General features: G+C 40.3%; 1 protein-coding gene across 2 annotated transcripts in view; it reads right to left on the bottom strand.

The window, feature by feature from the left end:
- The window catches only part of dock11 (dedicator of cytokinesis 11), a 97,855-nt gene that overhangs the window by 26,874 nt on the left and 43,683 nt on the right, over positions 1–27,298 (bottom strand). Inside the window, exons 20-39 of one of the 2 annotated variants that reach the window (XM_050067065.1) lie at positions 26,401–26,524; positions 26,047–26,159; positions 25,758–25,841; positions 25,545–25,634; positions 22,647–22,768; positions 22,484–22,553; positions 21,520–21,645; positions 21,145–21,216; positions 20,475–20,621; positions 20,032–20,115; positions 18,690–18,801; positions 18,250–18,288; positions 17,076–17,257; positions 15,909–16,022; positions 13,942–14,017; positions 10,788–10,876; positions 5,354–5,474; positions 5,009–5,075; positions 4,109–4,156; positions 3,154–3,299 (exon numbers count right to left, since the gene is read on the bottom strand). In XM_050067065.1, coding sequence (XP_049923022.1) covers positions 3,154–3,299; positions 4,109–4,156; positions 5,009–5,075; positions 5,354–5,474; positions 10,788–10,876; positions 13,942–14,017; positions 15,909–16,022; positions 17,076–17,257; positions 18,250–18,288; positions 18,690–18,801; positions 20,032–20,115; positions 20,475–20,621; positions 21,145–21,216; positions 21,520–21,645; positions 22,484–22,553; positions 22,647–22,768; positions 25,545–25,634; positions 25,758–25,841; positions 26,047–26,159; positions 26,401–26,524 — 2,026 coding nt within the window. The remainder of the gene's footprint in view (positions 1–3,153; positions 3,300–4,108; positions 4,157–5,008; positions 5,076–5,353; positions 5,475–10,787; positions 10,877–13,941; positions 14,018–15,908; positions 16,023–17,075; positions 17,258–18,249; positions 18,289–18,689; positions 18,802–20,031; positions 20,116–20,474; positions 20,622–21,144; positions 21,217–21,519; positions 21,646–22,483; positions 22,554–22,646; positions 22,769–25,544; positions 25,635–25,757; positions 25,842–26,046; positions 26,160–26,400; positions 26,525–27,298) is intronic. The other variant, XM_050067066.1, reaches the window with a different exon arrangement.

The raw sequence follows: 27,298 nt of genomic DNA, 5'->3' as shown, positions 1-27,298 counted from the left end.
ATCGTTGGGGAGATATATCATCAGGAGGAAAAGCGCCGCAGAGAGTGCATCACAAGGAGTGAAGTTGCGTCTTCTTTTCCTCGCAGATGACGGTTCGGGTTCATTCTCTCCTGTTGCGTGGTAAGTGTGGTCCATTCACAAACTTTATAACTAAAAAAAACTTTTCACTACTCTCCATCGACGAACTATTAAAACTCTCTGCTGTTTCCTTCTCCTTCTTCCTTCCTTCCGCTTTCTTCGTTGGTTCATTTATACACGCGAAACGCGTTCTCTGGCGGGCTGGATTGTCCGCTCGGTCTGCCGTACATACAAAGCGGTGCAAGATGGCGACCTCTCTAAAGCAAGGCCCTTGCTATACATATATATATATATAAAAGCATAATTATAAGGCTACGAAAACCAAACGAATTTTATTTTATAGCGATTATACACTTGTATAAACATATTAATGGGTAGAATATTCAGATTCAGATTCAGATTGACAATAAACCATGCCAAATATTACACACTGGCCCTTTAATATATACCAAATTATTTATTTCAATTGTTTTTAGAAGGAACCGGGAATTAATTTTGTATTTACATAGTTGTGTAAAGCATTTAACATTCCTGTAAAATGCAACTAAATTCACCTAAAGCGCCTATCCAAAGCATACCCAAAGTAAATTTAAAGCTAATCTTGTTCCATTTTCAGTACATGGACATGCATGGTCTCATTTGAGAGGTTTTCTCCCCACTACTCAGAACCACTGTAAGTGCTTTTGTCATTGAGTTATATATGTTTCAATACACTGAAAAAAAGTTGTTTTAATCGTCGCCTAAATTTTTTCTTGAAAAAGGTTGCTGCAGATGACTAGAACTAGAAGGTATTAGCTGGAAAACACAACAGGGCCATAACATGAAGCCTCACAGATTCCAAATTCAAAGTAGATAACAAAATCACAAAAACAAAATCATGTTACACATGTTTTTCTAGGGTTTCGTCCAGTGGCTTTTCAAAGAGGGTAAAACAATGTAATAAATGTGTGAATATGAGTGGAAAAACAAATCAGCACAGACAAAAATGTCAATTTAGGAGTGTACTGTATATAAGAACACTTCTACAAAATCTAAATGTATAAGAAAGAATGTTTTTAATAATAATAATAATAATACATTTTATTTGTAACGCACTTTATATTTAACGAAAAATCTCAAAGTGCTACAACAGCAAGAAAAGAAAAAAAATAAGTTAAAACAAGAGTTAAAAGCAGTTATCAAAGTAACACGAGCAAAAATTGCAGATTAAAAGATTTTTTAAAAAGGTACGTTTTAAGGCCCTTTTTAAAACAATCAATTGACTGTGGAACCATCAGGTGTTCTGGGAGGGTGTTCCACAGTCGAGGAGCAGAGGAGCAGAAGGTTCGATCTCCTAGTGTGCGGCTCTTAGTCCTTGGGGGGAGAAGTCTGTGGCTGTTGGCGGAGCGGAGTGAGCGTGCTGAGGTCTGGGGGGTGAGAAGTTCTTTGAGGTACTGGGGGGGCGTTGCCATGGATGCACAGGAATGTGAGGAGGGAGACTTTATAGTCGATCCGAGCGGAGATGGGTAGCCAGTGTAGTGAGTGAAGAATGGGTGTGATGTGCTCATATTTACGTACTCTCAGCAGGATTCTAGCGGCGCTGTTTTGAATGTGTTGTAATTTCTGTATGCTCTTGCTGGGAATCCCGCTGAGAAGTGCGTTACAGTAGTCGAGTCTGGAAGAGACAAAGGCGTGGACGAGCTTCTCTGCATCTCTTAAGTTGAGTGTGGGACGAAGTCTGGCTATATTCGTCAGGTGGAGAAATGATATTTTGCAGAGGTGATTTATGTGGGCCTCAAAGGTTAGCTGGGGGTCGAACCTGACACCAAGGTTAGTGACTGTTGATGATAGAGGGATGTCCTTGCCAGAGAAAGTAATGCAGGTTATGGAGGAGTTTCGAATCTGATGAGGGGAACCAATGAGGATGGCTTCAGTTTTCGAGCTGTTCAGCTGGAGAAAATTATGTCTCATCCAAGCCCTTATCTCCTCCAGACATGCAGTGAGCATGGAGAGAGGTGATACTGCTGATGGTGATGGATGAGTGTCCGTTTTGATGTATAATTGGGTGTCATCTGCATAACAGTGGAAAGATATCCCGAAGCGTCTGATGACTTTACCGAGGGGGAGCATGTAGAGAATAAACAGGATGGGTCCAAGCACCGATCAATGCTGTGCCTCTGAGGCCAACAGAGTCATGTCCCCTTAAGACCACAGATGAGCCATCTGTTTATCATTTATGTACACTTTAAACAGTCTATACTGCCAAGAACGAGTTAAAAACTCCTGTGGAGGCTTTGGAGTGTCATTGACTATAGACCTATAAGCCATCAGGCCAATCACTGGCTATTGACTGGCTCTGTAACCCCAGGAAGTGTGGCAGGCCCTTCCTTTCAACACAAGCCCTCATTGGCAATTGTAGACTTAATAGGAGTATGGAAACTCCTATTAGCTTAATTGAGGTGTCAATCAAAAGGTCAGAGTTCAGCCAACATTTTGATATCCAAGGAGCCGACATATTTACATGCAAAGGGAAGATACTGCGTACAGAAAGAAGACAAAAAATTTAGAATGATGCAATGGCAGTTTGTGGATATCTATGGATGTAATAATGTATTTGGACTAAGTATTTTGCTGGATTTGATAACACTTCATAGGTGAGTTATAATTGTTTATTTGATTTTTTTTCTGACAGAAGTGTTATTGAACCTGCTGTGGTGGTTGTATCATGAGATGGTCTGCATCAATCAGACCACGAGCTTTCAAACAATAGGTGCTGAGTGAAACACAGCACATATAGCAGTTCTGTACATATCATAAAAATCAAATATACCTTATGAGGACCCGCGGATGGGACGTTGGAAAGTTAGGCGGTTTTAAAGCTATGCACATTTTAATTTAATATTGGAAACTTTATTCTCTATATTGTTTCAATTGTATACTCACCTGTTATTTACAATTACACTGAGAAAATTGAAGTCCTATTGATGACCCTTTCTAGGACATTACAATTAAATATCAGTCCCTCTCTTATTAGGAAATTATTTGGAAAAGACCCTTGAGATTCAGTGTAACCTAAAGTTTTGCAGTGGCGGGTACCTATATTGAGAGTGAGGGAGGCTTCCATGGTGCTGAACTGGTGCATCTTAGTCTGCATGAGGCTGGCTCGGTTGCAGCGTATAGCCGGCATCGTCTGAGACTTCCTGTCTGAGGAGAACAGCTTTGACGCACACATCTCCTGACTCCTGTATGAATAATACATCCACAGAGAGAGTGCATTTATTTGTTTGAAAGACAGAGAGAGAAGAGAGGAAGATACAGAATGGAAATGTAACAGCTACAAAAACTTTCTAACTAGGCTGCAGATCTGTAATCTATTTTATTAAAGTGAAAACAGAAAAGTTGTTTGCTTTAACTTATCATTATGAAGTAATACAGTAAAATGTAATGTCTGTAGAATAACGACACCGTCGGTGGTTAGATTGGTTTCCTATAAGTCTCGCATTCACTGTGCAATTCTGTCTGCTGCCAGGTGCAATCTCCTGCGGAAATTAAGGTTCAATTGACGTCACAAAGAAAACAAAATACAAACCAAAACACGGAGAGGATAGCGCTTTTGTTTCCCCCGGTAGCTATCAGTAGCTATCCCCAGTTACCAAAGAGTTCTTGCAGGTACTATCCCCAATAGCAGAACTGGCTGAACAACTTAAGTAACTGTGGAAACTGTGGCAGTTGCTAATTTCTGAGGAAAAAAGAAAGTGATCCAGTTGTCTTTGCAACAGCTGCACCAAATATAATACTACTTGGAAGTGCCCTGGAGGGGGAGAATTGAAAAGTTGTTTGTTTTCACTTTAACGTAACATAAAGTAACCAGACACCCATCAGAAATGATGGGTGATACAATGATAAACCAAACCACATAAACAGTTTTACGAAATCTACCCTGACAACTTGGAATGGTACTTCCTCTAAACTAAAGTAAGTGTAACTGGGTTTTAAATTTCAGGCAGGTTTTACAGGTAAGATTCCAGTGCTGGTGGTTTTCTAGCCTTACCGGCCAATGTTTCTCTTTCCAATGTATCGGAGCTGGCCCACACAGATCCTGCAGGGAGAGAGAACATATTATATTATTATTAGCAGGAGATAGGAAACTGTACAATGGGCATCCTACTAAATTTACTTTTGTTTTTCAGTTCTGGTATTTTTTCAAAACCTTTTAATCTTTGTTTTATTTGGTTTTGGTCAGTGAGCAATGAGGCAACACTGTAGTGTCTGAGAAATACTATCCAGTTGTGTTTTAGCACAAAAGGACTATTGTGTTTGCCCGCTACATGCATTTTTTGTGATTTGTGTCTTCATGGTCTTTCCACCAACAGTAAATCAAAGTAAAAAGTAAAGCATTTAGTTCCAGACTGTTGGCAGGAAAAGAACACAGCACGACTACAACAGAAGACTTTAAAGGTACAGTTGGTAATTTTTATTAAATTAACTTTTTGCCATATTCATTAAAAATGTCACAATATCCAGACAATAGTACATGTGACAGATGATCTGTAATGTTTCTAATGGCATTTGCCAGACTCCAGTGCAACTGACGTAAAACAACCAGTCAGAGCCAAGGAGTCCCTAACGCAGCTGTCAGTCACATCAGTCACTGCACGTGAGGCACTGATGAAATAGACAAAGAGACTCCTCAACTCTAATTGGTTGTTTCTTTCAGCTGTGTAGGATTCCTGCAATTGCCATCAGAAGCACTATGAGGAATAGGTATATGAATTTTCACAGATTATCTGTCTCATGTACTACTGTCTGAATAAAGCGACAGTTTAAGAAAATATGACAAAAAAAATTTCATAAAAGTTACCAACTACAGCTTTAATGATGTTAGACTTAACAAAACACATGGTTTTACAGTAGGCCATTGTGGGGTAAATACTTCTTGTCTACTACTCACTCTAGCAAACTGAGAAAGTTCATGATGTCTTGAGGGCCAACTTTGTTCCAGTAAGCCATGAGAGTGTCTGTGGACAAAAAAAACAGTCAAAGCATTAATCTAGGTGTAGTCAGGTTTGAATAAATAGTTCCTGTTGATTTTAGAGGAGTCGTGTGACTAAATCAACAAAACATCCTTGATGGGACATTCCTGTCTGACAATCAGTCACTTAATTTTTTGTGTAGCAGCCAAGCCAAGTTTCTGCATGGACTCTATTCCAAAATAGAAGAAGGGACAGTTACGTCATATCCTGTGCATGACAAATAAAGTCCTGACTGTAAAATGCAGTTATAGATCGTCACTGACCTTCTGACAAAGTTTTGACGATGTGCAGGAAGGAGAGCAGGAGGCCCTTGATCTCGTACTGTCCCAGTCTGCCAATGGGAGGCATTGTGCTGCTGCTCATTGTGGAGCCACGTCTCTGCAGCTGGAGCAACACACACACAAAACACACACTCAGTGGTGAGATATTAAAACTCATGGGATGGAAAAAACAGTCAGCCAAACAAAATTAGTCTTTTGTATTTGGTAAGATTTTCTAGTCAACAACTTAACCTTTGAGACGGAGGTTGCATAGAGTGATGGAGATATAGCACACTTACATTTATTTAGACATTTCAGGCATTATTCTATTTTTTTTTTTTTTTACACACACTATGTTTTATACCTATTTTGGGTCTTATGATTAGACATTAGCTATTTTGAATATTTAGTTTCAAACAAGTGTCTTAAAACTTCCCTCCATCTGTGACACACAGCCCCAATTTCCTACTAAGGTGGTACATCTTTCAGTGGCGGCTCCTGCCAAATTTCTCAGGGGGTGGCAATTGTTGTGATGATCGCTGAGGTGACCCGTTCAATGGGTAAATTTGAATTAATTTGGCTCTACAATGACTGTGGTCATCAACAGACTACTTTTCCTCAGTTTGCCCACATAAATACCTTTGAATGTAAACAGAGACCTGTTTTACCATTAATCAAATAAAATTGAGTAAGGTATTCACTGAGTCACTGTCAGTCTTAATCAGAAAACATTTTATTATAGCTAAGTGGAAATTCATTTTGTGTTCTGATTAAATGCAGGCATACCCTACAACTTAATACAATGCACATCACATAGTATCACTGCTCTTTGACCTGACCTGAACGTTTTTTTGTTGTTGTTTTTCAGTTTCAGTTATATATTGAGGGGGCATTTTGGGCATTGGGGGGGCACGTGTCCCCCTCAATATATATGGTGACTACGGCCCTGTCAGCATGCATAATTAGGCTGCAGTTTCTGGGTGCCCAAAGGTGAAGTGGCTGGTCTTGTCATACAAAGTTTGATGGAGTGTCAACTGGACAATATGGAGATATTTGCATCTTGAAAGCCGGACTACAAATGTGGATAGACAGGGAGAAACACACGCAAGCCTAAGCCTAAGATACGATATTCCTCACTATATGAAGTGACTGATAACAAGATCTGTATAATGGATTGTAAAGAAATTCGTCAGGTTTTTATTTTGTAGACAATTGATCTGGATTTATAGCGTGATGGGATGACAGCACAATGATGTGTGTCATCACTGGAAAGCTCCGGTCCTGCGCTGCGGTTCCACTGTTTCACGTTATGTGTGGCTTCTCGCTAACGGTCGCGGAGAATATCCATAGAGAAGAACGGGTGTGAATTTGGACGCACTGTGTGTCGTTACTTAATAACCTATATGGTTAAAAAGCCTCTTGGATCAGCTGGAAACGTTCGCCATGTTGATCTTGGATGTGACCGCTGCGCAGTGGCGCTGCCTCATGTGATGTCGGAATAATCGGAAAAATGAGTTTCCGACCGTAAAGCAATATTTCAGTGGAAACAGTTGACGACGTGTTTTTTTAAACATTTTGAGTGATAAAATACAACACATCTTCTTTGTAATGTCCATGATGTCTCCACATTACCACCTAAACGCTCATGAACACACAATGAAGTAAGAACGACTTCCCGACATGGGAAATCGGACCATCCGAGGAGCACATGAATGATACTTGGTGGTTTACGTATGACGAAAACACGTTGGGGCAAGCCCTCCCGGAACCCATAGAGATTGCATTGGAGTGCCTGCATTTAGAAAAAAAAGCATTTTACATGGAAGTCTATGAGAGTGAGTCGGGGCGATTTCCAGCCAGGCTGATATCGCCCCAGAGGGCCGGAACGTGACTTCACACTGCCTCTGATTGGATATTCAGAGGCAGGACGAGCTGTTTCAAGTGAAAATTATCAGAATAATTAATATATTGTGTGTATATATGACAATAATTATGATGATAATCATACATTTATTATCATCATCTTTCTTTTCTTTTGTGGCTCAAGGAGGGGTGGCGCCCTATCGCCCTCTATTGGCCAGCCGCCCCTGACATCTTTAAAAACAGGTCACATATACATTTCATTTCCAAAAAAGGCTCAGTAATTTTCTAAAACAGCTGGGCACTTAAGTTTTTACTAAAAGTTATTCATACCAGGTATTAATAGTTCATTTGTGGGGAACTGTTTTCAGGAGAGAATTAATACACATTTAGTGCAATAGTACTTACATAACAAGATGTATCTGGGATAGACTAAAATGTACAGAAGGTGCATATCACCCTGTGCAATGGTGTGACTTTTTGTTGTGTTTTTAACAGTTTTTGGACAACAATGGAGCTCTACGGCACAGAGGAAGAACTTCCATCTGGTGTTGACTACACAGATAATACTTCGTAGTAGACGTCTTCACGGGTCCAAAATGACGGACCTCAATTCTCATGGACCAAGGAAATTTGGTCCAAGATCTAGTTGGACCCGAATGTTTTTGTCTAAGGTATAGAGTGTGCCAGTAAACCCGGAATTCCGTTAGCGCTTTTAGCACTTCCGGTTCTCTCGTCTAAAAGTCAATACGTTTTTTGAATGGGATTTTGGTAAAATGCCTCAAATAAGGTCTGTGGTTAACAAAAGCTTAAGCGAGTTTCAGGTTTTGTTCTACGACATAAAACACGTCAGTAAATACCCTACTTGTGAATTTTGAAGCTTTTACGTGTCGTAAAAAAGGCGGTTGCTAACAAGTTGCTCAATACGACTACAAACCCTGTCGGGGACATTAAACGTCATCACCCCCGAACAGGCGAGAGTGCTGGCAGTCCGCCATTACAGCTTCTTATTTAGCTTAAACAGTCCGATTTCCCCATTATACAATGTTTTTAAAATAAAGCGGCCGAAATCAGTTGAAAGCTTAGTGGCGGTGACGTCAAGAGTCATGCGACCGTGGAGTAGTCATGTAGTCCGTTAAAGCCTAACGTTAGCTTTTTACTTCTGGCGATCGCATTTAAGCTTCAAATGCGGTATGAAAGGTGTTCATATGTGAAGATTATCTCGCTGAACAAAACCTGTAAGTATCATAAACTTGTGTTAGCCACAGAGCTTATTTTCTGACATAATCCAAAACGCAATGCAAAAATCACATTCACTTTCTCTTCCGGGAACCAGCGCGATGCTAAACTTCCGGGTTTTGACGTCAGCCCTGGCACACTCTATTCCAGACCCTGTCCGAGAGGAAAGAGACTCTTATGGACTCTTATGGACCCAACACAGCTGTTAATTGAAACTGCTACTGAAAATATCATTCTAATACTTAACAACACTTATCATGTCAGATACAATACTGTTCTTACCCATCTTATTGTATAGCATGTGGTATGCACCAGGGTTCAGGCCTTGGTCCTATTTTGTTCTTCCTGTATATGCTTCTCCTAGGTTTCTTAATTAGTATTTTTTGTCATTGTTATGCGGACGATACACAGCTATACCTCTCATTTGAAATGAATGATCTTAGTAAACTCTCTATTTTGCAAACCTATCTAATGCTGTCAGGGGTTTGTTGACATACAACTTCCTCCAGCTTAACCATGACAAAACAAAAGTCTTTAAAACATTTCTGAGAAAATACAGCAGTGTATTGGTCCTGTATGTCTACTCTACATTGGTTACCCTTGGAATGCTGAATCGATTTTAAAACTCTTTCAGTCACCTGTAAAGCACTACATGGGCAGACTCTGCTATACGTTTCCAAATTATTGTTTTCCCTTGCAGTGGGACCACTGAGATCCCTCAGGTCTGCTGACCGTAAATCTTGTCTAAAAACTAAAGGTAATCATGCTTTTGTAGTTTTAGCTCTCACTTTTGAGAACTGTCTTCCCTTAGCTGTAAGAAATGCTGAGCCAGTGGATACTTTTAAGAAGCTGTTAATAACTCATTTGTTTCATAAGTACTTTGTTTGATAATGTTTTATAATACTTGCCTTCTGTGCAGTTTTAATTTTTATTTTTTTTAATGCCTTTATATTGTTACTCTCTGTTACAGTTTTAATAACTTACCTTCTGTTTCTCGATTCTATTGTTATTTTTCATTAATATTTTTATTGTAAACCACCTTGTAATTCTTGTCCCGAAAGGCACTTCATAAATACAATTTACTTAAGTTTCTCTTGTGATCGGTGCTGATCATGGTTTTCTCAGATTCACATTACATAGGATGATTAACAGGCCCGAGACCCACGGTAATAGAATGGGACCCAACCCGTACCCATGTGACCATCATAAAACGTGGACCCAGGGTTTCTACAGCTCAAAGCAAGTTAAACTTTGAAGACTTTTAAGACTTTGTTAATGTCGCTTGGAAAGAAATTTATTTACAATTTTACAATAAAGAAATTGGAAAAAAACAAACAAAAAAACATGAAACATCAGCAATGCCATTATAAAGAAAAACTTGACTTGTTGTGGCAGAGATGAGGGTAGAAATAACCTGGGGAATACCTGGAGTTTGTTGCAGAGTTTTCTTAGTGATTTTGTTTCTCACTCTGCATGTGGGATTTGACTGGTATGCTTCCCATCATGCTGAGTTTGCAAAATATTTTGCATAAAATAAACTAAGCTTCGTCTGCATTGCCGTGTAGTGTTTTTAGCCATAGTGTGAATCCTTAGTTAAATATTTACATTGATGGGAGAAGCATTTGGTAAAAAAAAAAAGAAAAAAAAGAAAAATGCCTTTTAAGACTTATTAAGGATCCGCAGGGAGTGTGGCCAAGAAGGGAGCGTGGCCAAGAAGTGCATCCTTGAAAGCAAATTTTAACCATTAAGCTGTTGTATTTCAAATTAACAGCTACCACAAACCAAAGATGGTATGCTGAAAAGTACCCCAAGTAAGTATTTACACAGACGAAGTCTACTTCAGTCTGTCTTTATTCAACATCTGGCTAAAGAGACAGCAGCTGCACACTCAGCTCTCGCATCAGACCAGGGAACATGAAAAAGATTGTGTTGACATGAAGTCTGTGTGTTTTCCAGTACAAACCAATTAAGATGTCTCCCTCGGTATGAAATGTGGTGTCCAGCAGTCTAGGAGGTCCAGATCAAAAGAACTTCAGATTGGATGTGAAATTGAAAATAGTCTTTGGCAAGTGTTTGATAAAGATTCTTGCAATGCACATTGCACAAATTGCACATTTAATATGCCACAGTTGCACAGCAGGAAGTGTGAAGGGCTTGTTATGTTGGCCATGTGTTCAGAGAAAGCAGACACCCTACACAGAGAGGACTGTGTAACCCTTTTTAAAAGCAATAAAGAGATCTTTTTTACAAGTTATTTGTATGATGTGTCAGGCTGTGCTGGGACTACATTAGTAAAGTGTTTAGTAATAAGGGGTCAGGTACTGTGAGAGGAGCTCACCTCAATGCTGTCTGGTGTCCCTGGTTCCATAAACAGAGAGCCTCTGGAATCCTCTCTCCTCACAACATGGCCGTTCTGAGCTGGCAGACCTGGAGCAAACACAGTGCAGTATTTTTAATACTGACTGAAAGCAGCACAATTAGGTATATATGCAATGACTCAATTCTTACAAGCTCCCTAGCAGTGGCATTTAGGAATTTAGGGAAGATACACTTCCAATCACAACAATGAATTTAGGCTGATATTGGATGCAAAAATACATACCACATGCACTGTACTGTGTATTGAGCAGATAAATAGATCCTTTAAGGGGAACTCCACTGTTTTCACGCAGCATCCTGTTATCCTGGTGAATTTCGGCTGATATTGGATGCAAAAATACATACCACGTGCACTGTACTGTATATTATGCTTTCATTGATACATACTGTTTAGCAGATAAATAGATCCTTTAAGGGGAACTCCACTGTTTTCACACAGCAGGAGAGGTTTTGTGAAGTCTGAGAACATAACCCTAGTAACCCCCAGGGAAAAGAAGCTACTGAATTGAATTTGGGGAAGTGTGTGTTGGGGATTCAGACTAGAGAGTAAAAGTCAGCACATCTTCTGCTGCTCTAAATTTTGATTACTGTTTATCTTCAGTCTCTTGTGACTTTATGAAAATTTGCTGAAAAACTATAACATTTTTTATTTTTTTTTAAAGATAATTTTTTGGGGCTTTTTGCCTTTAATGAACAGGACAGAGTGAAATGGGGTGAGAGAAGGAGTGGGGGTTGACATGCAGCAAAGGGTTGCAAGCCAGAGTCAAACCTGCGACCACTGCAACAAGGCACTGCCTCTGCACATGGGGTGCCAGCACTATCCACTAGGCTACCGATGCCTTGGAAAATGCTACAACATTTAAAGGGGCTCTACGTGAAACTAAGAGTGCAAGAGTTGTCGGCACTCATGGTTCACTATGTAGAAGAACAGGCTCGCAGCTAACGGTGCTAACTGCATAAACGACGCTAAACAATGGCAGGGGGAATCAGAGGGTGGGCACAACACATGTGCAATAATGCCATCGTGATATCAGCTGTAACCACTGTATAAGCAGTACAAAGCGCCATGGATGAGCTGGCCAGAGGGATACGCACATGCACTATATTTTTACATAGTAAATAATGGTTTGCTGCTTTAGCATCCTGTTATCCTGGTGAATTTCAGCTGATATTGGATGCAAAAATACATACCATGTGCACTGTACTGTATATTATGCTTTCATTGATACATACTATTTAGCAGATAAATAGATCCTTTAAGGGGAACTCCACTGTTTTCACGCAGCAGGAGAGGCTTTGTGAAGTCTGAGAACATAACCCTAGTAACCCCCAGGGAAAAGAAGCTACTGAATTGAATTTGGGGAAGTGTGTGTTGGGGATTCAGACTAGAGAGTAAAAGTCAGCATATCTTCTGCTGCTCTAAATTTTGACTACTGTTTATCTTCAGTCTCTTGTGACTTTATGAAAATATCATACTGAATTTGCTGGAAAACCCTATAACATTTTCTTTAATTTTTTTTTAAAAGATGTTTTTTTGGGGCTTTTTGCCTTAAATGAACAGGACAGAGTGAAATGGGGTGAGAGAGTGTGGGGGTTGACATGCAGCAAAGGGTTGCAAGCCGGAGTCAAACCTGCGACCGCTGCAACAAGGCATCGCCTCTGCACATAACCACTGTATGAGCAGTACAAAGCACCACGGAAATAATGGTTTGCTGCTTTAGCATCCTGTTATCCTAAATTCACCTAAAACGCCTATCCAAAGTAAAATGAAAGCTGTCCTTGTTCCATTTTTAGTACATGTGCATGCATGTCTCATTTGAAAGGTCACACTCAGAGGCGTCTTCCCAAACAGTCAAAATCAGTGTAAGTGCTTTTGTCATTCAGGTACATAAGTTTCCTTAGAAACATAACAACAACATAAGAAAACCTAAATTCTCTCTGAAGGTCAGCTGTCATTGACTACAAGACCCATAGAAGAAGAAGATATATTTAATTAATCCCCACGGGGAAATTCAATTTTTTTTTCACTCTGTTGTCATATACACACAGGCCTGTAAAATAAATAATAAAAAATAAATAAACACATATGCACAAATAGGCCCTATAGAGGCATTAAATGGAGAGATGTCAGAGCGAGGGGGCTGCCTTGGACGGGCACCCTGGGTGGTTGGGGGTTCGGTGCGCATTGGCAGTGCCCAGCGGGTGACCTAGCACCTCTCCAGGTCAAGTCCCTATGGACTGAGCTACTGTTGCCCACAAGCCATCAGGCCAATTGCTGGCTACTGATTGGCTCTGGGGCTTAGAAAGTGAGGGAGGCAGCACCTTCAACACAAGCCCTCGTTACTTTTTGAGCCCCAGACTGTCAGCATGGAAACTCCCATTGGCTCAAGTGAGGTTTCAATCAAAGGTCAGAGTTCAGCCACCATTTTGACAGCAAGAGGATTGCATCTTTACATGTAAACCAGAGAAGAACCAAGAAATTATGGATAATACGTGGAGAAATAGGAACACCTGAAACGATGCAATAGCCGTTTGTGGATACATATTTCACTGGATTTAGGTTGTTTTTTGTTTTTTGTAGGTATAATATCGATCTGTGGATTATAATAATGCTTCACAGGTAAGTTATAACTGAACACTGAAGCTGAGCACAGAAATCTGAAAAGATAAATATTCATTAAGTTCAATGTGTGCTGAACTAGTGTTGTCTGTAGCACTGACTGTTTATTTCCTGCTTTTTGTTATTATTGTTGCTGTAGCATCTTTCGTCCTTCCGTGGGTGCTACTTTCCTCTTGACATCCACTCAGGTCACAAGCGAATGGCATGCAGCTAAAATGTCTCCATCATCACAGAAGAGCCAACCTTGGGTAAGTGCTGTGATGTATGTGGCGCTCAATTCCAAGAAATAAATCAACAACAATGTACAGAACACTCTGAGTGGCACATGTCTGGCACACGGCTACTGCTTTCAGATAGAGTGCTGCTAATGGACCGAGTTGTGTGTAACATAAATTCTGCCTCTGTGGTGATGATAATGGATGATCTGTAAACAGGAAGAGGTCGAGGCCAGACGACATATGTATCGGAGCAGTCACTGCGGTTCTGAACTCACCGTGGTCTCTCTCGATTGCAGTGCTGATTCTCCTGCTGTCTGTGGAGCCAGCTGATATCAGGTCATCTCTGGAGCCCTGGACAACCACAGAATGGAGGAAGGAAATCTGACTTACTGTCAAAATGTAAACTGTTACATATGTAACACTTGCTTCAGGTTTTAGTTGAGTAAACTGGAGAAATGCTTAAACTGTATGACAGACAACATATGTATGTCTCAATTGTTTGGTGTAAGGTGGTCATAAAACTCAGTCCGAGCTGTCTTAAGTCAGACTTTTTCTCATCTTGACATTCCTGTAAAATCAAACATGTTCAATATTATTATAAGTTTTTAGTCTTGGCTCATGCGAATACTGAAGTTCAATGACATGAACAATGTCAACATCCAATAGCTGCGCTCTCTCCAGCACCAAACAGGAAGCAGCAAACTGGGTAAATAGTAAACAGAGGGGTCTCACATTGAACACTGACACTGAACCAGTCTTGGTTCTCTAGTACTGTGGAAAAGTAGGATAAGTATGGAGCTACATTAGGGTCAAAAGTTTTGTACTTGAAAAAATAAAATTTGAAACTGAAAATTCCTGTGTTGATCTTGAATTTTGAAAAATACAACAATGTATTCAAAATAAAAATAAGTGTATGAAACATTTTTTCAGGTTAAATATAATTTTGATTCACTTTGGTAGTTCTTTTGAATAAATAATTTATTTTCACTTTTCACTTCCATATATATTTTGACATTTGAGGTCTTATTTTTTTCAGTTGCATGTTTTATCTTTTCAAATTGTGGCTGTTGAACTGCAAAATCTGGCATAATTTATTGCTCTTATACCGCAATTGGTGCTCAGTACTGTCTAAAACAGATTTCTAAATGGAAGTTTGTCACTGGCATCAATTTTTACACTGCCAGTCACATGAATATGGTGTATAGGCCTATAAGTGTTGAGTCAGAATTTTTTCAGTTCCTACGTTCCCTGAAGGCACTGTCACTCATGATTCCACACCTCCCTCAGTTGATGCCACGCCCCCCACGCCACATCAGGGTCAAAAGTCTGAAACTCAAAAAACAGATATGAAACTGAAAAAACAGATCTGAAAGTGAAAAAATAAGATTTGAAACTGTAAAAAATAAGATCTGAATCTGAAAAGATAAAACATGCAACTGAAAAAAATAAGACCTCAAATGTCAAAATATATATGGAAGTGAAAAATGAAAATAAATTATTTATTCAAAAGAATTACCAAAGTCAATCAAAATTATATTTAACCTGAAAAAACGTTTCATACACTTATTTTTATTTTGAATACATTGTTGTATTTTTCAAAATTCAAGATCAACACATGAATTTTCAGTTTCAAATTTTGACGCGGGCGGCATGGTGGTGTGGTGGTTAGCACTCTCGCCTCACAGCAAGAGGGTTGCCGGTTTGATCCCGGGTGTGGGAGCTCTTCTGTGCGGAGTTTGCATGTTCTCCCCGTGTCAGCGTGGGTTCTCTCCGGGCACTCCGGCTTCCTCCCACAGTCCAAAGACATGCAGATTGGGGACTAGGTTAATTGATAACTCTAAATTGTCCGTAGGTGTGAATGTGAGCGTGAATGGTTGTTTGTCTCTATGTGTCAGCCCTGCGATAGTCTGGCGACCTGTCCAGGGTGTACCCTGCCTCTCGCCCGATGTCAGCTGGGATAGGCTCCAGCCCCCCCGCGACCCTCAAGAGGATGAAGCGGTTAGAAGATGAATGAATGAATGAATGAAATTTTGACGCATGCAGATGATTAAAGGCTCCTCTGTATTTCAATTAAGTCTCCTTTTCACCTGAACAAGGACAATCTTTACAGTACAACAGTTTTGTTAACGTAATTAACAATGCATTAGGGAGCAGACGTATGTGCTGTAAGTGTGCATTAGAAGGCAGTAACAAAGCACTATGTAACCCCACTGTGGAAATCCAGGGTTATGAGGGGACTCACATTGAGGCCGAGCCCGGGGCTGGAGGTGTGTGGCTGGGCAGACAGCTGCTTCAAGTTCTGGTAGAGCAGTTCAAAAAGTGGCAGGTAGAGTAAGCAGATCCTGGCCTGTTGGTTCTGAAACATTAAATATGACTAGATGAGCCTTTTAATGACAAATGTAAATCAAACTGCCAAACATTTAATGATGAGTGACGTTTCATTAAGTTATCGAGGCACACAAAACGACTACACCTGTAATAAGAGAAGACTGTATTGACAAGTTAAATACACATTTGTTGCCTGTCCTTAAACACACAACTCTATCAGCTACTATCAAATGGTTCCTGCACTCTGAACACTGGCTTGTTTGCATAACAGACATCGGTATCTTGTTGGGGGGTTGAAAGTACCGTTTAACTGCAGTTCATCATATGTACACTGCAAACCATTAACTTTTCGCGTGCAAAGAATAGGGATCTGTTTCAACAGGTTGCACTGCAGGAGAGGAGACAATGTGTGCATTTGTCACACATGAGTGGCTTTAACGATCTTAGATTATTTGCTCAGATGAGAAATGTATGCAGCGCAGACATTCAAACTAATTTACTCAATTTACAGAATTTATTTTATTTCATTTTGTGAGGTTCTATGTCAGGGAATGTTTTTTTTTTCTTTTAAAAAAACGTAAAATTAAAAGTTCCACAAAAAAGTACAGTGACATGTCTGTTTATTGTAATTTATTTTAGTTTATGAGGTCCTATATTAGGATATGTTCTATTCTCTTAAAAATTAAATAAAAAGGGAAAATAAAAATAAAAAGGTTAAGTACAATGTAAAGCAAAATGCCTCTTTATTTTATTTATTCCTATTAATTTATTTATTTACTGAGGTCCCATGTCTGGGAATGTAATGTTCTGTTAAAAAAACAATAAAGAAAATGTTCCCAAAAAAAAAAAAGATATGAGTTTTAAGTAAGAGAAAGAAAGTTTTGTTAATTTGTCGTATAGGGGCCAAGAAAATACATTTCAGGTCCAGTATTACAACAACCAAAGATAGGATTAATTTTCTAGTCAGTCTCAAAAACAATTAATCTAAACAGTGACTTTGGCTTTGTTCTGTGATTTTATCCTCTCTTGTATCTACTTGTCTCTTCGTCCTCCTATCGTCGTGTGCCCCGCCCTCCCTCACCTTGAACGCTGTGTAGCGGTCGTCCATGGCATGTTTAATAAGCAGGTTCTTGAGAACGCTCACGGCCAGCTGTCTGACCTCGGGCCCTTGCTGCAAGGCCTCGGCCACTTCTCTCAGCAACAGGCCCACCAGGAAGTGGTTTCGGCAGTAGTCTTCTGTGAGGCTGAACTCCAGACTCTGCTCTGTTGTTGGGCCAGACAGGAAGTGTCAGTGTATACAGCATGGGCTGAACTGATGCTGATAACAATATGGTTTATTTGGACATACTGTTAGACTTAGACTTAGGTGCTGAATAGGGGAAGTTTCCTAATAGAAGATAGCAAACATTTAGAATAAATCCAAATCAGTGACCAATAATTGCTTTGCTGGTCTTACATGTTTAGTTCAGTATGTCACTTATTACATGGGGTGTAATCAGTATTGTGCAGTAAGTTGTATTATACTGTAATACAGAGGCAAACTGTGGTGAACATCCAATCATTCAAAGTGCAACACTGCAAACCAATATGCAACAGGATCTCAACAACACAACATTCATTCAGACATTAATGTTTGCACACCGCACCAAAAAGGAGGAATTAAAAGAATTCATTACTCATTGTCATCATTATGAAATGTACAAGGTTGTAAATGTTCATTTTGTACATCAATCATCAGGAATCAGAGAAGCGTGCCACTGGAAATGAGAAGTTGTCGTTTCAACACAAACAATGACGTACAGTTTCACAATAATGCTGTGTTAATATCAAATCAGGCAATGCATCCTGAGAACTGAGAACCCATCTGCAATTATCTTCTCTAATGTCAGAGCCAGACAGGCAGACAGAGAGAAAGAGACAGAGAGAGAGCAGACACAAACAGCAAGAGAGAGAACCGCAGCTTTGTGAAAGATGTTACTGAAGTCACTTGAACGTTACAAAAAGAGGGTCAGCTGATTCCCATAGCAGCCAAGCTCAGCTCCTCTCCTCTACAACACACAGGCTCGGGCATGTGAAGGCGTTATCCTAGCATTAGTATTGTGCTGAGTGAGTGGGAGTGACAGGGTGTCCTATGAGAAAAAAAGGGGGGGAGCTGACAGGATGGCAGGTTAGTGCAGGCCAGAACGAGGAGGTTTGCATACGGCGGCAAACATGGTGGCGTTGATGTACGGTATGGTGCGGTGAGCGTCACCTACCTACAGGGCCAAAAAGCTCCGTCGCATACGGAATAAAATCTGACCACAAGCAAAACACAAAAAAAACAGAGAGGGAGGGAGTAAAAATAAAGAAGTTGGGGGTGAAACTGTTCACAATCCATGCAGCATTTCCACAGCACACAGTTGTTTTGCTATTTTCTTGTGATTGTGTAACAAATGGTGTCAAGTGTTGGAAAACTTGTTAAGCAGGTCTTAATCAGAGTAATGGCAGGTAGGTGTGACTCGTCACCTGCTAACACCTGTGTATGCATGGGCCGAACAATCAGGCAGGTTAATAGAGGGGATCAGTGTGGTGGATGCTGGTCAGAACAGGATCGGTGAGGGGTGGGGGGGTCATGTGAGAGCTTGTCAGTGGTTACATGTGTGGTAGGAAGCATAACACATTTAACTAAAGGTAGACTATGGTATCTGATTCTCACCTTGTACCCGCTGCAGCTTGGTGCGCCCAAAAGCCATGGGCAGGTTAAGAGGGATGAAGTGTTCGTGGTTACACACTGTCATCAGGAAATCAAATTTCATCTCAGTCAGCACCTGTGGCAAACATACAGACATTGGTGTGCGCCCCACAAATTCAAATTTTTATCAACTGCCTCAGTGCATATTGTTCAAATATAATCCTCGACGCTGCTGACAGGGCTCCTGAAACAGAGCCTGCCAGGTACCTGTGTTGCCTTAATTTGTTAGTCAAATGTTCGGCTGATACAGGCAGAGCTGCGGGGCAGGAGACACAGCATGTTTGTCTGTTATGAACACGCAACAAGTTGTCCAAAGTAGCTTATCAGCAAAACATAGTTTAGTTTACTATTAGGCCTGTCTGTGAAAACATGGGTGCTTCACACACCTTTCCCCAAAGCAGCATAGAAGATCTACACAATCAGCACAGTTTCAAGGTGGACACCTAAGATTAATGTCACCAATTCAGTATCTGACAGAATGTCTCCCCTTCTGTTCCTGAGTTATGAAATTGAATAATGGCTAGATAAGTGTTTTTGCAGAACATTATGATGTCACAATGAAGATGACCTTTGGCCTTCTGGATATAAAATGTCATCACTTCATCATTATGTCCTGGCAGATATTTGTGTGACATTTTGTCATAATTAGCGTAAGAATTCTTGAGTTATGTCCAAAAATGTGTGAGGTCACAGTGACCTTTGACTCCCAAAATCTAACCAGTTCTTTCCTGAGTCCCAGCGGCGTTTGTGCCAAATTGGAAGGAAGTCCCTCAAGGCCTTCCTGAGATATCATGTCCAGAGACGGATGCGAGGTAGGGATGTAAATGACAGAGAATTATGTCAGTCGAATCTAATTCAGACATCTAATACGAATATTTGATGATTCATTTATGTGTGTTTGTTTTTCCATATAAAGTTTGTAGTAAAGTAAAGTTGTTTGAACAGCCACTAGATGTCAAACAAAAGCCAGAGACTGTGTTGTTTTAAGTATCTGAGCTGTAAATTCAATACTTCCAAGCAGAAGAGAGAAGACAATGTTATCTCAGAGCCTTATGATGGAAAGCTTACTCTCTGTGCTGCTGCATCACATCCCCAACTGTCTGTACCAAAGAGTAGTGTGAAAGTCAAGAGCCTTCACTCCACAGCAAAATCTGGGGACCAAAACATCCCCAGACTTACACTGCAAAGCACACTGAGCAGCGAAAAACAAAACAAAACCAAAGCAAAAAATTGCTCAACTTGAAGCCAACTCAGTTAACTGAGGAGTCTCAGAGTGACGATTCGACTCTCCGACATTCACATGTACCTTGGGATCTTTGAGACCGAAATGACACATGTAGTGGTTGACCAGGCCGAAAGCAAAGCCCCTGTTCATGACGGTCAGGCACCTCTGAGGGGAGAAAGCACTGTTAGCAAACATGCTGCGATGGGTGCCATCTCAGACAAAACAAATACATTTTACATTTACATTTTTGAGACTGAGATTAATACTTTAAAACAGCTGTTGTGTTCTGGAGCAGAATTAAAAATAAAAACAATTGCATAATAACGAGTAACTCAATACACTTTGACTTGTACAGTTTGAGGACAGAAACTATTTCAGGTAGGACACAGTGAAGAAAAATTATCTTTGATGGTTTGATAGCACAGGTGTGTCATCAGATAGTTTGTTTCTAAATGTGTCCCAATCAAACAGCCTTTAGTCGGTTTACATGGTGTGTTTCATGTTTTTGCATGTGGCGTCCAGACCTTGATGAAATTAGCCAGGCTCAGGTTGATGCAGCGAGCTTCCTCCAGGATTTCCATGTGACGGATGGTGATGTGTGGCATAATGGAAAGCACCAGCGACTGGAGTGCCTGGTGGAAACTGTCGGGGAAGCGCTGGGCCCGGGGCATCTAATGAGATGGTCAGGACAAATATGTAACTATACATCGCTTGACGGCATCAGAAAAGTTAAAATGTCAGTCAGAAAGCTTATGAAGACAGATTAATGGTATATAAATACACTTAGGGGTATACATGTTCTCTAAAAAGACTGCAGTTTCTCTCTTTCTTAACAGCAACATACAGCTACAGCCATGACTTTGCTTGCTGCTGTCACTGTGGGTCACAGCCCAGATGATATGCAGACCCAGGGCATTGGAATGTTGAATATACACGCAGCTTAATGAATCACTTTGTGTCTCATGTTCTTTCTTTGAGTGTGTATGAGGTTTGGCAAACTGTGCTGACATACTTTGTTACACCACGTGGTATAAAGTAGATCCATGCCAGATGTAGACATTAGAATTTTTTGTAGTGTCACAAGCACAGACTCACATTGTTTTTCACACAAAAGTAAAAAAACAAAACAAAAAAGTGATAATAAGCTGCTCAATCTTGATTCTGCAAAGGAAAAAGAAATCACACATTACCAACCTTAATGCGGTTGCCTTCTTGCAGGTACTGGGCCATGGATTTGGCCATGGTTTCAAAAAAAAACCAGGAGTACTAAGGGAAAGGAATAAAATAGGGATGCAGTTAGATTACCGTGGTATTTCCAAATATGCTAATCAGCCTTCCTGGAAAGTACAACAGTGTGGATGTTATCATCAATGATATGATCCTTACTGTCACAGAGATAACGTTACAGTACAAGTAGCTGCCTGTTTATGGACATGTTCTCTAGAGGTGATCACAATAGAATAAACAGAAATGGTTTGATGAGCTATGTTATAGGCAAACATGCTACCTGTTGTTCAATATTGGTACTGCAACAAGACTGACAAAGTGAGGCAAAGGCAGAGCACAAACCTTGAGCAGTTTGTTGCTGGTGTTAAAGTCCGCAGTTTGCTTGAGGGTGGCTGTTACGGCAGTGGCCAGCACCTCATGGGTGGTCGCTGAGTTCCCTGATGCAAGGTTGTTGGTCACAAACACATACTAAAAAGATATGGCCAAAGAAAAAGAAAAATGTTATGGGATTCTTCTGAATCTATAACCCCTATGGCAGTGCATATGGAAGCCCATTTCCACCAATGTGATGAAGAAAAGCATCTTCTAAGTAATTTTAATGATAAACTTTCTATAAATAATGACAGAGTATCTTGAGACAATGACTGGCGACAAGTATCCCAAAAAAGAAATTGAGTATAGAAACATAATGAGAAACCTTCTCAAGATAATCTCAAAATAATTAATAGTAAATCTTTAAAAAGTAAATATCTCAAAATGATGAAAAACTTTCTTGAAATAGTTACTTTGTATCTCAAAGCAATTAATAAATACCTCAAAAAATGAGAAACTCTCTCAAAATAATGAGTTTTTATCTCAAAATATTAGTAAATATCTCTATAATTATGAGAAACTTAAAAATATATATATAAAAAAAGATTGCATCTCACAATAATGAGTTAATATCTAAATTAGTAAATATCTCAAAATAATATGTTAGCATCTCAAAAAATTAGTATCTTAAAATTATGACTTGGTATCTCAGAAATATTAGTAAATAACTCAAAATCATGAGAAACTTTCTCAAAATAATTAGTTTTTATCTCAAAATAATTAGTAAATATATCAAAATTATAAGAAAATTTCTTAAAATAATGACTTAGCATCCCAAAATAATGAGTTAATATCTCAAAATACTAAATCATTAATTTGAGAAAGATTCTCATTGTTTTGCAATACTAAATCATTATTAGAATGACTTAAAGGATCTTTTTTCCCATCACACTGGCTGAAATGGGGCTTCCATAAGAGTTTGTTTGTAGATTACCTTAACAAAAGAGCGCAGGTAGTGTTCCAGGCCCTCCTCATGACATCTGGAGACTATATGTATGATCACACTGGAGGCACAGAGCAGGGTTATACTGTGAGCATTTTTATCAGTATTGATTAGTACAATCTGCCGCCACATTTTACACAAGTGAACAACTGACCGCAGAGAGTTAACAGCAATCTCATGGGTTTCTTTGGTTGCTGCTGTGAGCACCCCAAACAGCTGCATCAGCACCGTTGGTAGGAAGTTGATGATTACATGAGTCTCCATGGCATGCAGGCACTAAAGGGAGAAAGAAATACATGGACACACAGGAGTGTCATGTAAAGTTTACTCAACTTGGACTTCAATTAACTTTTACAGAAGATAATGATTCTGCTCATTGGGGTCTTCAAGAAGGTGATTTTAAAGGCAAAACTATGATCAACTTTGGCAGTAAGACTAAAGTTAATATGAAATTCCCTTACCTCTTCATCAAAACAGTGACCAAATTAATTTAATTTAATTGCATGTGATGATCATTAGATGTGAACACTTAGTGAAATCTAGATGTATGTAAATGGAAAACAACACAGGTACTGAAATTAAACCTTGAGGGACACCACAGGCAGTGAGAGTTGAAGAGATTGAATTGCAGATGCTTTCCTGTAGTGTTAGAGATTGCTGGGGGCAATAAGGAGAAATAACAGCCCAGCCCGAACCCCGTGGGTCAGGTTGGGCCAAATTGGGCTCGGGCAGAGAATCAGAACTCTAGTATAGACTAATACAAAAGTAATCCTTCTCAATCATTACTTATGGCCCATTAGAAATCTGTGGTGGGGTATTTTTCCACTGCCATCTGCCTGGATCTTCTTATTTTGCCATGGTCAGGACATTCCTGGGCACAGCGTGAAGGTGAGGTCGGAACTTAATAAAAATGTAGTGAGACTGTAAGCAACAAAACTTGTGGACACAGCACTGGTAATCACAATAACTTGGCTGGATAGTAGCGTCCCTGACAAGGCTATTGGACTAGCTGGCTACACTGTTTATCGAACTGATGGGACTGCAGACTCTGGTAAGATTGGGGGGGAGGAGTCTGCATTTTTGTAAACAATGACTGGTGTACAGCTACAGACGTAGTTGAGAGGCACTGTTTCCCGGACTTGGAATACATAGCAGTAAAATGCAGGCCCTTTTACTTGCCGAGGGAGATTATAGCCATCCTTATCACAGCTGTTTACATTCCACCACAAGTGCTGGCCCAAAACTAGCCCTGAAGGAACTGCATAACCAGTTAAATGATCACCCAGAGGGCGTGGTAATTGTGGCAGGGGATTTTAATCATGCTGAACTCAAGACTGTTTTACCAAAACTCCACAAAAATGTACATTTCCCAACCAGAGAGAAAAACATCCTAAATCAGGTGTATACAAACATCTCGACGGCATATAAAGCTGCACCATCTCCACAACTTGGCCTGTCTGACCACGTCTCCCTAACACTGATCCCATCCTTTAAACCAGTCATCTGCAGAAACAAACCACCCGTGAAGACAGTGCAGGTATGGAGGGAAGAGGCTGTGGTAGCATTACAGGAGTGTTTTGAGCGGACAGTATGGGAGGTATTCTCGCAGGGGGCTGATTTGGAGGAGTATACTGCCAGCGTCCCTGACTATATTAATTTCTGCACCGACACAGTATTGAGCACCAAAACCATTAGGATTTTTCCTAACCAGAAACCCTGGTTCGATTGCACTGTGAGGTCGCTGCTCAGGATGAAGAACACCACCTTCAGGTCAGGAGACATGGTGGCCTACAAAATTGCCTGGCGGGGTCTAAAAAAAGGCACTAGGGAGGCCAAAGGCAGGTACAGGCCATAATCCCCCATAAACTGGTTCAGAAACTCACCAACCTCGGTCTCCCAACCTCACTCTGCTCATGGATAGTGGACTTTCTAACAAACAGACCACAGAGTGTCAGAGTGGGGAACAGGACATCATCCACCATAATTCTGAACACAGTCGCACCCCAGGGGTGTGTGTTGTGGACTTTAGGAGGTCCACACAGTCCTCACTCTCCATCAATGGGGACCACCTAACATGGTCACTCAACACCTCTGACCTGGTGAAGAGGGCCCAGCAGAGGCTCTTCTTCCTGAAAAAATTAAAGCACGCCAGCCTACCCCCACCACTGCTCATCAACTTCTATAGGAGTACAATAGAAAGTATCTTGTGTCAGAGCTGTACGGTGTGGTACGCAGGCTGCACAGTGGAGTGCAAGAAAGACCTGCCACGGGTAGCTAGGTCAGCGCAGAGGATTATAGGAGCTGCGCTCCCAGACCTTAACTCAGTGTGTGAGGACCGCCTGAAGAGGAAGGCGACATCAATCAGTACAGACAAAACACACCCAGGGTACCACCTGTTTACCCCTGTACCATTAGGGAAAGGATACCGCAACCTCAAACCACAAGACTGAGGAACAGCTTTTTCCCCAGAGCTGTAGCCTTAATCACCCCAGCCCCGCACCCTGCCATTCCCTTCTGAGAACAGCCTTGTCAGGATGGACTGCAAGTTATAGTTGTGTGGGTGTGTCATGCCAACCCAATCATTGCACTTTACCTGCATCACTGTATGTATGGTATGCTGCTATTGTCTCCAGCTGGACTGCATGCACTTTACAGGCTGCTGCCTATATTTATTCACCTGCATTTTTAGTATCTATAATATTTATAATTCTCCTCAACCTTTTTAGCCAACGGTTGTGTTGTGTCTTTGTGCTACATCATTTTTAAATTTCTTTTTAACTGCTGCGATTAGAGTGCCAAATTGAATTTTCGTTGTGATCCACAGTGACAAATAAAATCCTTGATCCTTGATCCTTGTTTACAAGCAGCAACTGACAATTACTGCATAGTATACCTTCAATTACATAATGAAACTGTGAAAACCCAAAATTGCTATAAATCTGCAGGCTTTAGAGAAGATGGAAAGTTTGTTGGTGCCATGCAAAAATGATTTACATACATTAGTAAGCCTGTAAACTGATCCCTGACTGCGCACTGCCTCAGAGTATCTCACCTTCAGGTATTTGATAAGTTCTGCTGGGTTGCCCTCTGACGTCGTCCTCATCAGCTGGCAGTGCTGGAAGAATTTGTGTAGATGCAGGTCCTGTGAAGGAAACCATACAACATTACTATCATCCACACACATTCTCTTCATACCAGCTACCTTAATGCATACTGTACATGTATGTGGGTATTCAAAGAATGATTAAGGAATGAGGTGTTGGACCTGAGCATATATTGTTGATGCCACGTGGGTCCTCACTTTGAACAGCGTCTTGGCATTTTCCACCCATTTGATATCTGGCTGAGACTGTTGGAGTACACACACATTTTTTATGGACATTGATCTAACAAAAGACTGACTCAGATATCTGCAGTATTTTATTGTTTGATGTCAACTCCTCTGCATATCTATTGCCTTTCATTTTTGCTTGACCATTAGTGGAATCTGGAAAAGAAAGAGGGGACTGTAATGCTCCTCACTGAAAACTGGTTTTAAAAAAACAAGACTGTACCTTTCTTGTGTCCTGACACAAGTATCCAGGAGGCAAGTTGGCTGCCACAGGTAGCTGGAGCTCTACAGACTGCATTCTCCCATCTTTTAGCAAAGGCATCCAAGAGTAGCCCACTGGAACACATGAGAGTAGCAGTGTTGGGTTCACTGGTCCTCATTTATCAGGATACATCACATAATAAAACAAAGCCAAACACACTGTAATTCAAATAAATAAGGAAACTACTGGAATCCTCTGAGAACATGAAAACTGTAGTCAGCAATGTGATTTTGGTTACATTTTTTTAAAATAATGTTGCATTAAAGGAGACATATAAATACAGTCAAAGGCAGAGACAATTCCACACAGACTCACCCAGTGACTCGACTCCCTCTCTCTTCTTGCTGCTGGCCTTGCTGCTGGACTCACAGCTGATATGGTAAAAGGTGACGAGGATGTGGTGTTTTTCGTGAACGTGGACTGGCAGCTCAATCTTCACCTGTACAGAGTGGAAGACATCACCTTAAATTTAATTCATAATTGCATTTTTCTCACTGACAGAATAGGAACATACTGATACCAATAATGAATTTCAATTTAGTTGTGCAGAGTGCTACTTAAAAAAACATTAGAAGTTGTCCCCAATGCTAAGAGATTTATTTGACAAATCAAAACAATGTTAATTTCATACTTTGTTGGTCATACTGAGGAAACTTTATCTCTTATTGTGATGTCACTCTACTTTAGAATACAACTCCAAAATAAATGTCACTCATGTTCCTCATACAGTGCCTTATTTTTTTAGAAACATGTATTTTCAGCACATTTCGCACTCTCTCAAGAATAGTGGTCATTTCCATTTTTGTGTTGCTTATTTTTTGCCAAACAAAACTGTTATAAAACTAATTGAAAGTGGGGCATCTTGGCCTGTATGTCATTCTACTAATCATTAATCACTTATAAATGTTTGTTTGCATACTGGATTGTAGTGGTATTAAGCACTTCACACATTGGACACGTGATGAAGTATTTGTGAATCCCTGAAAAAACAAATTATCCACCAGGGGGCAGCACCAGCAAGGAAATGTATTTTCCCTGTCTTGCATGTGCTGATTTTCTCACAGGAAGTGGTGGTAGAAAAAAAAGTGTGGCACACTCTGGTACTATGTGCATTGCTTTCATTTTGATGACGTTTCGGCCTTTGGCCCTTCTTTAGGATCAACAAACATTTCTCAGAGGAAGTGACACACACTGAACTGACTCCCAACTAGCA

This window comes from Epinephelus moara, chromosome 17 (assembly GCF_006386435.1).
Source record: "Epinephelus moara isolate mb chromosome 17, YSFRI_EMoa_1.0, whole genome shotgun sequence".
NCBI classification, from domain to species: Eukaryota; Metazoa; Chordata; class Actinopteri; order Perciformes; family Serranidae; genus Epinephelus; species Epinephelus moara.
Note: the sequence above shows the minus strand (reverse complement) of the source record. Positions and strands in the feature narration are given on the sequence as shown.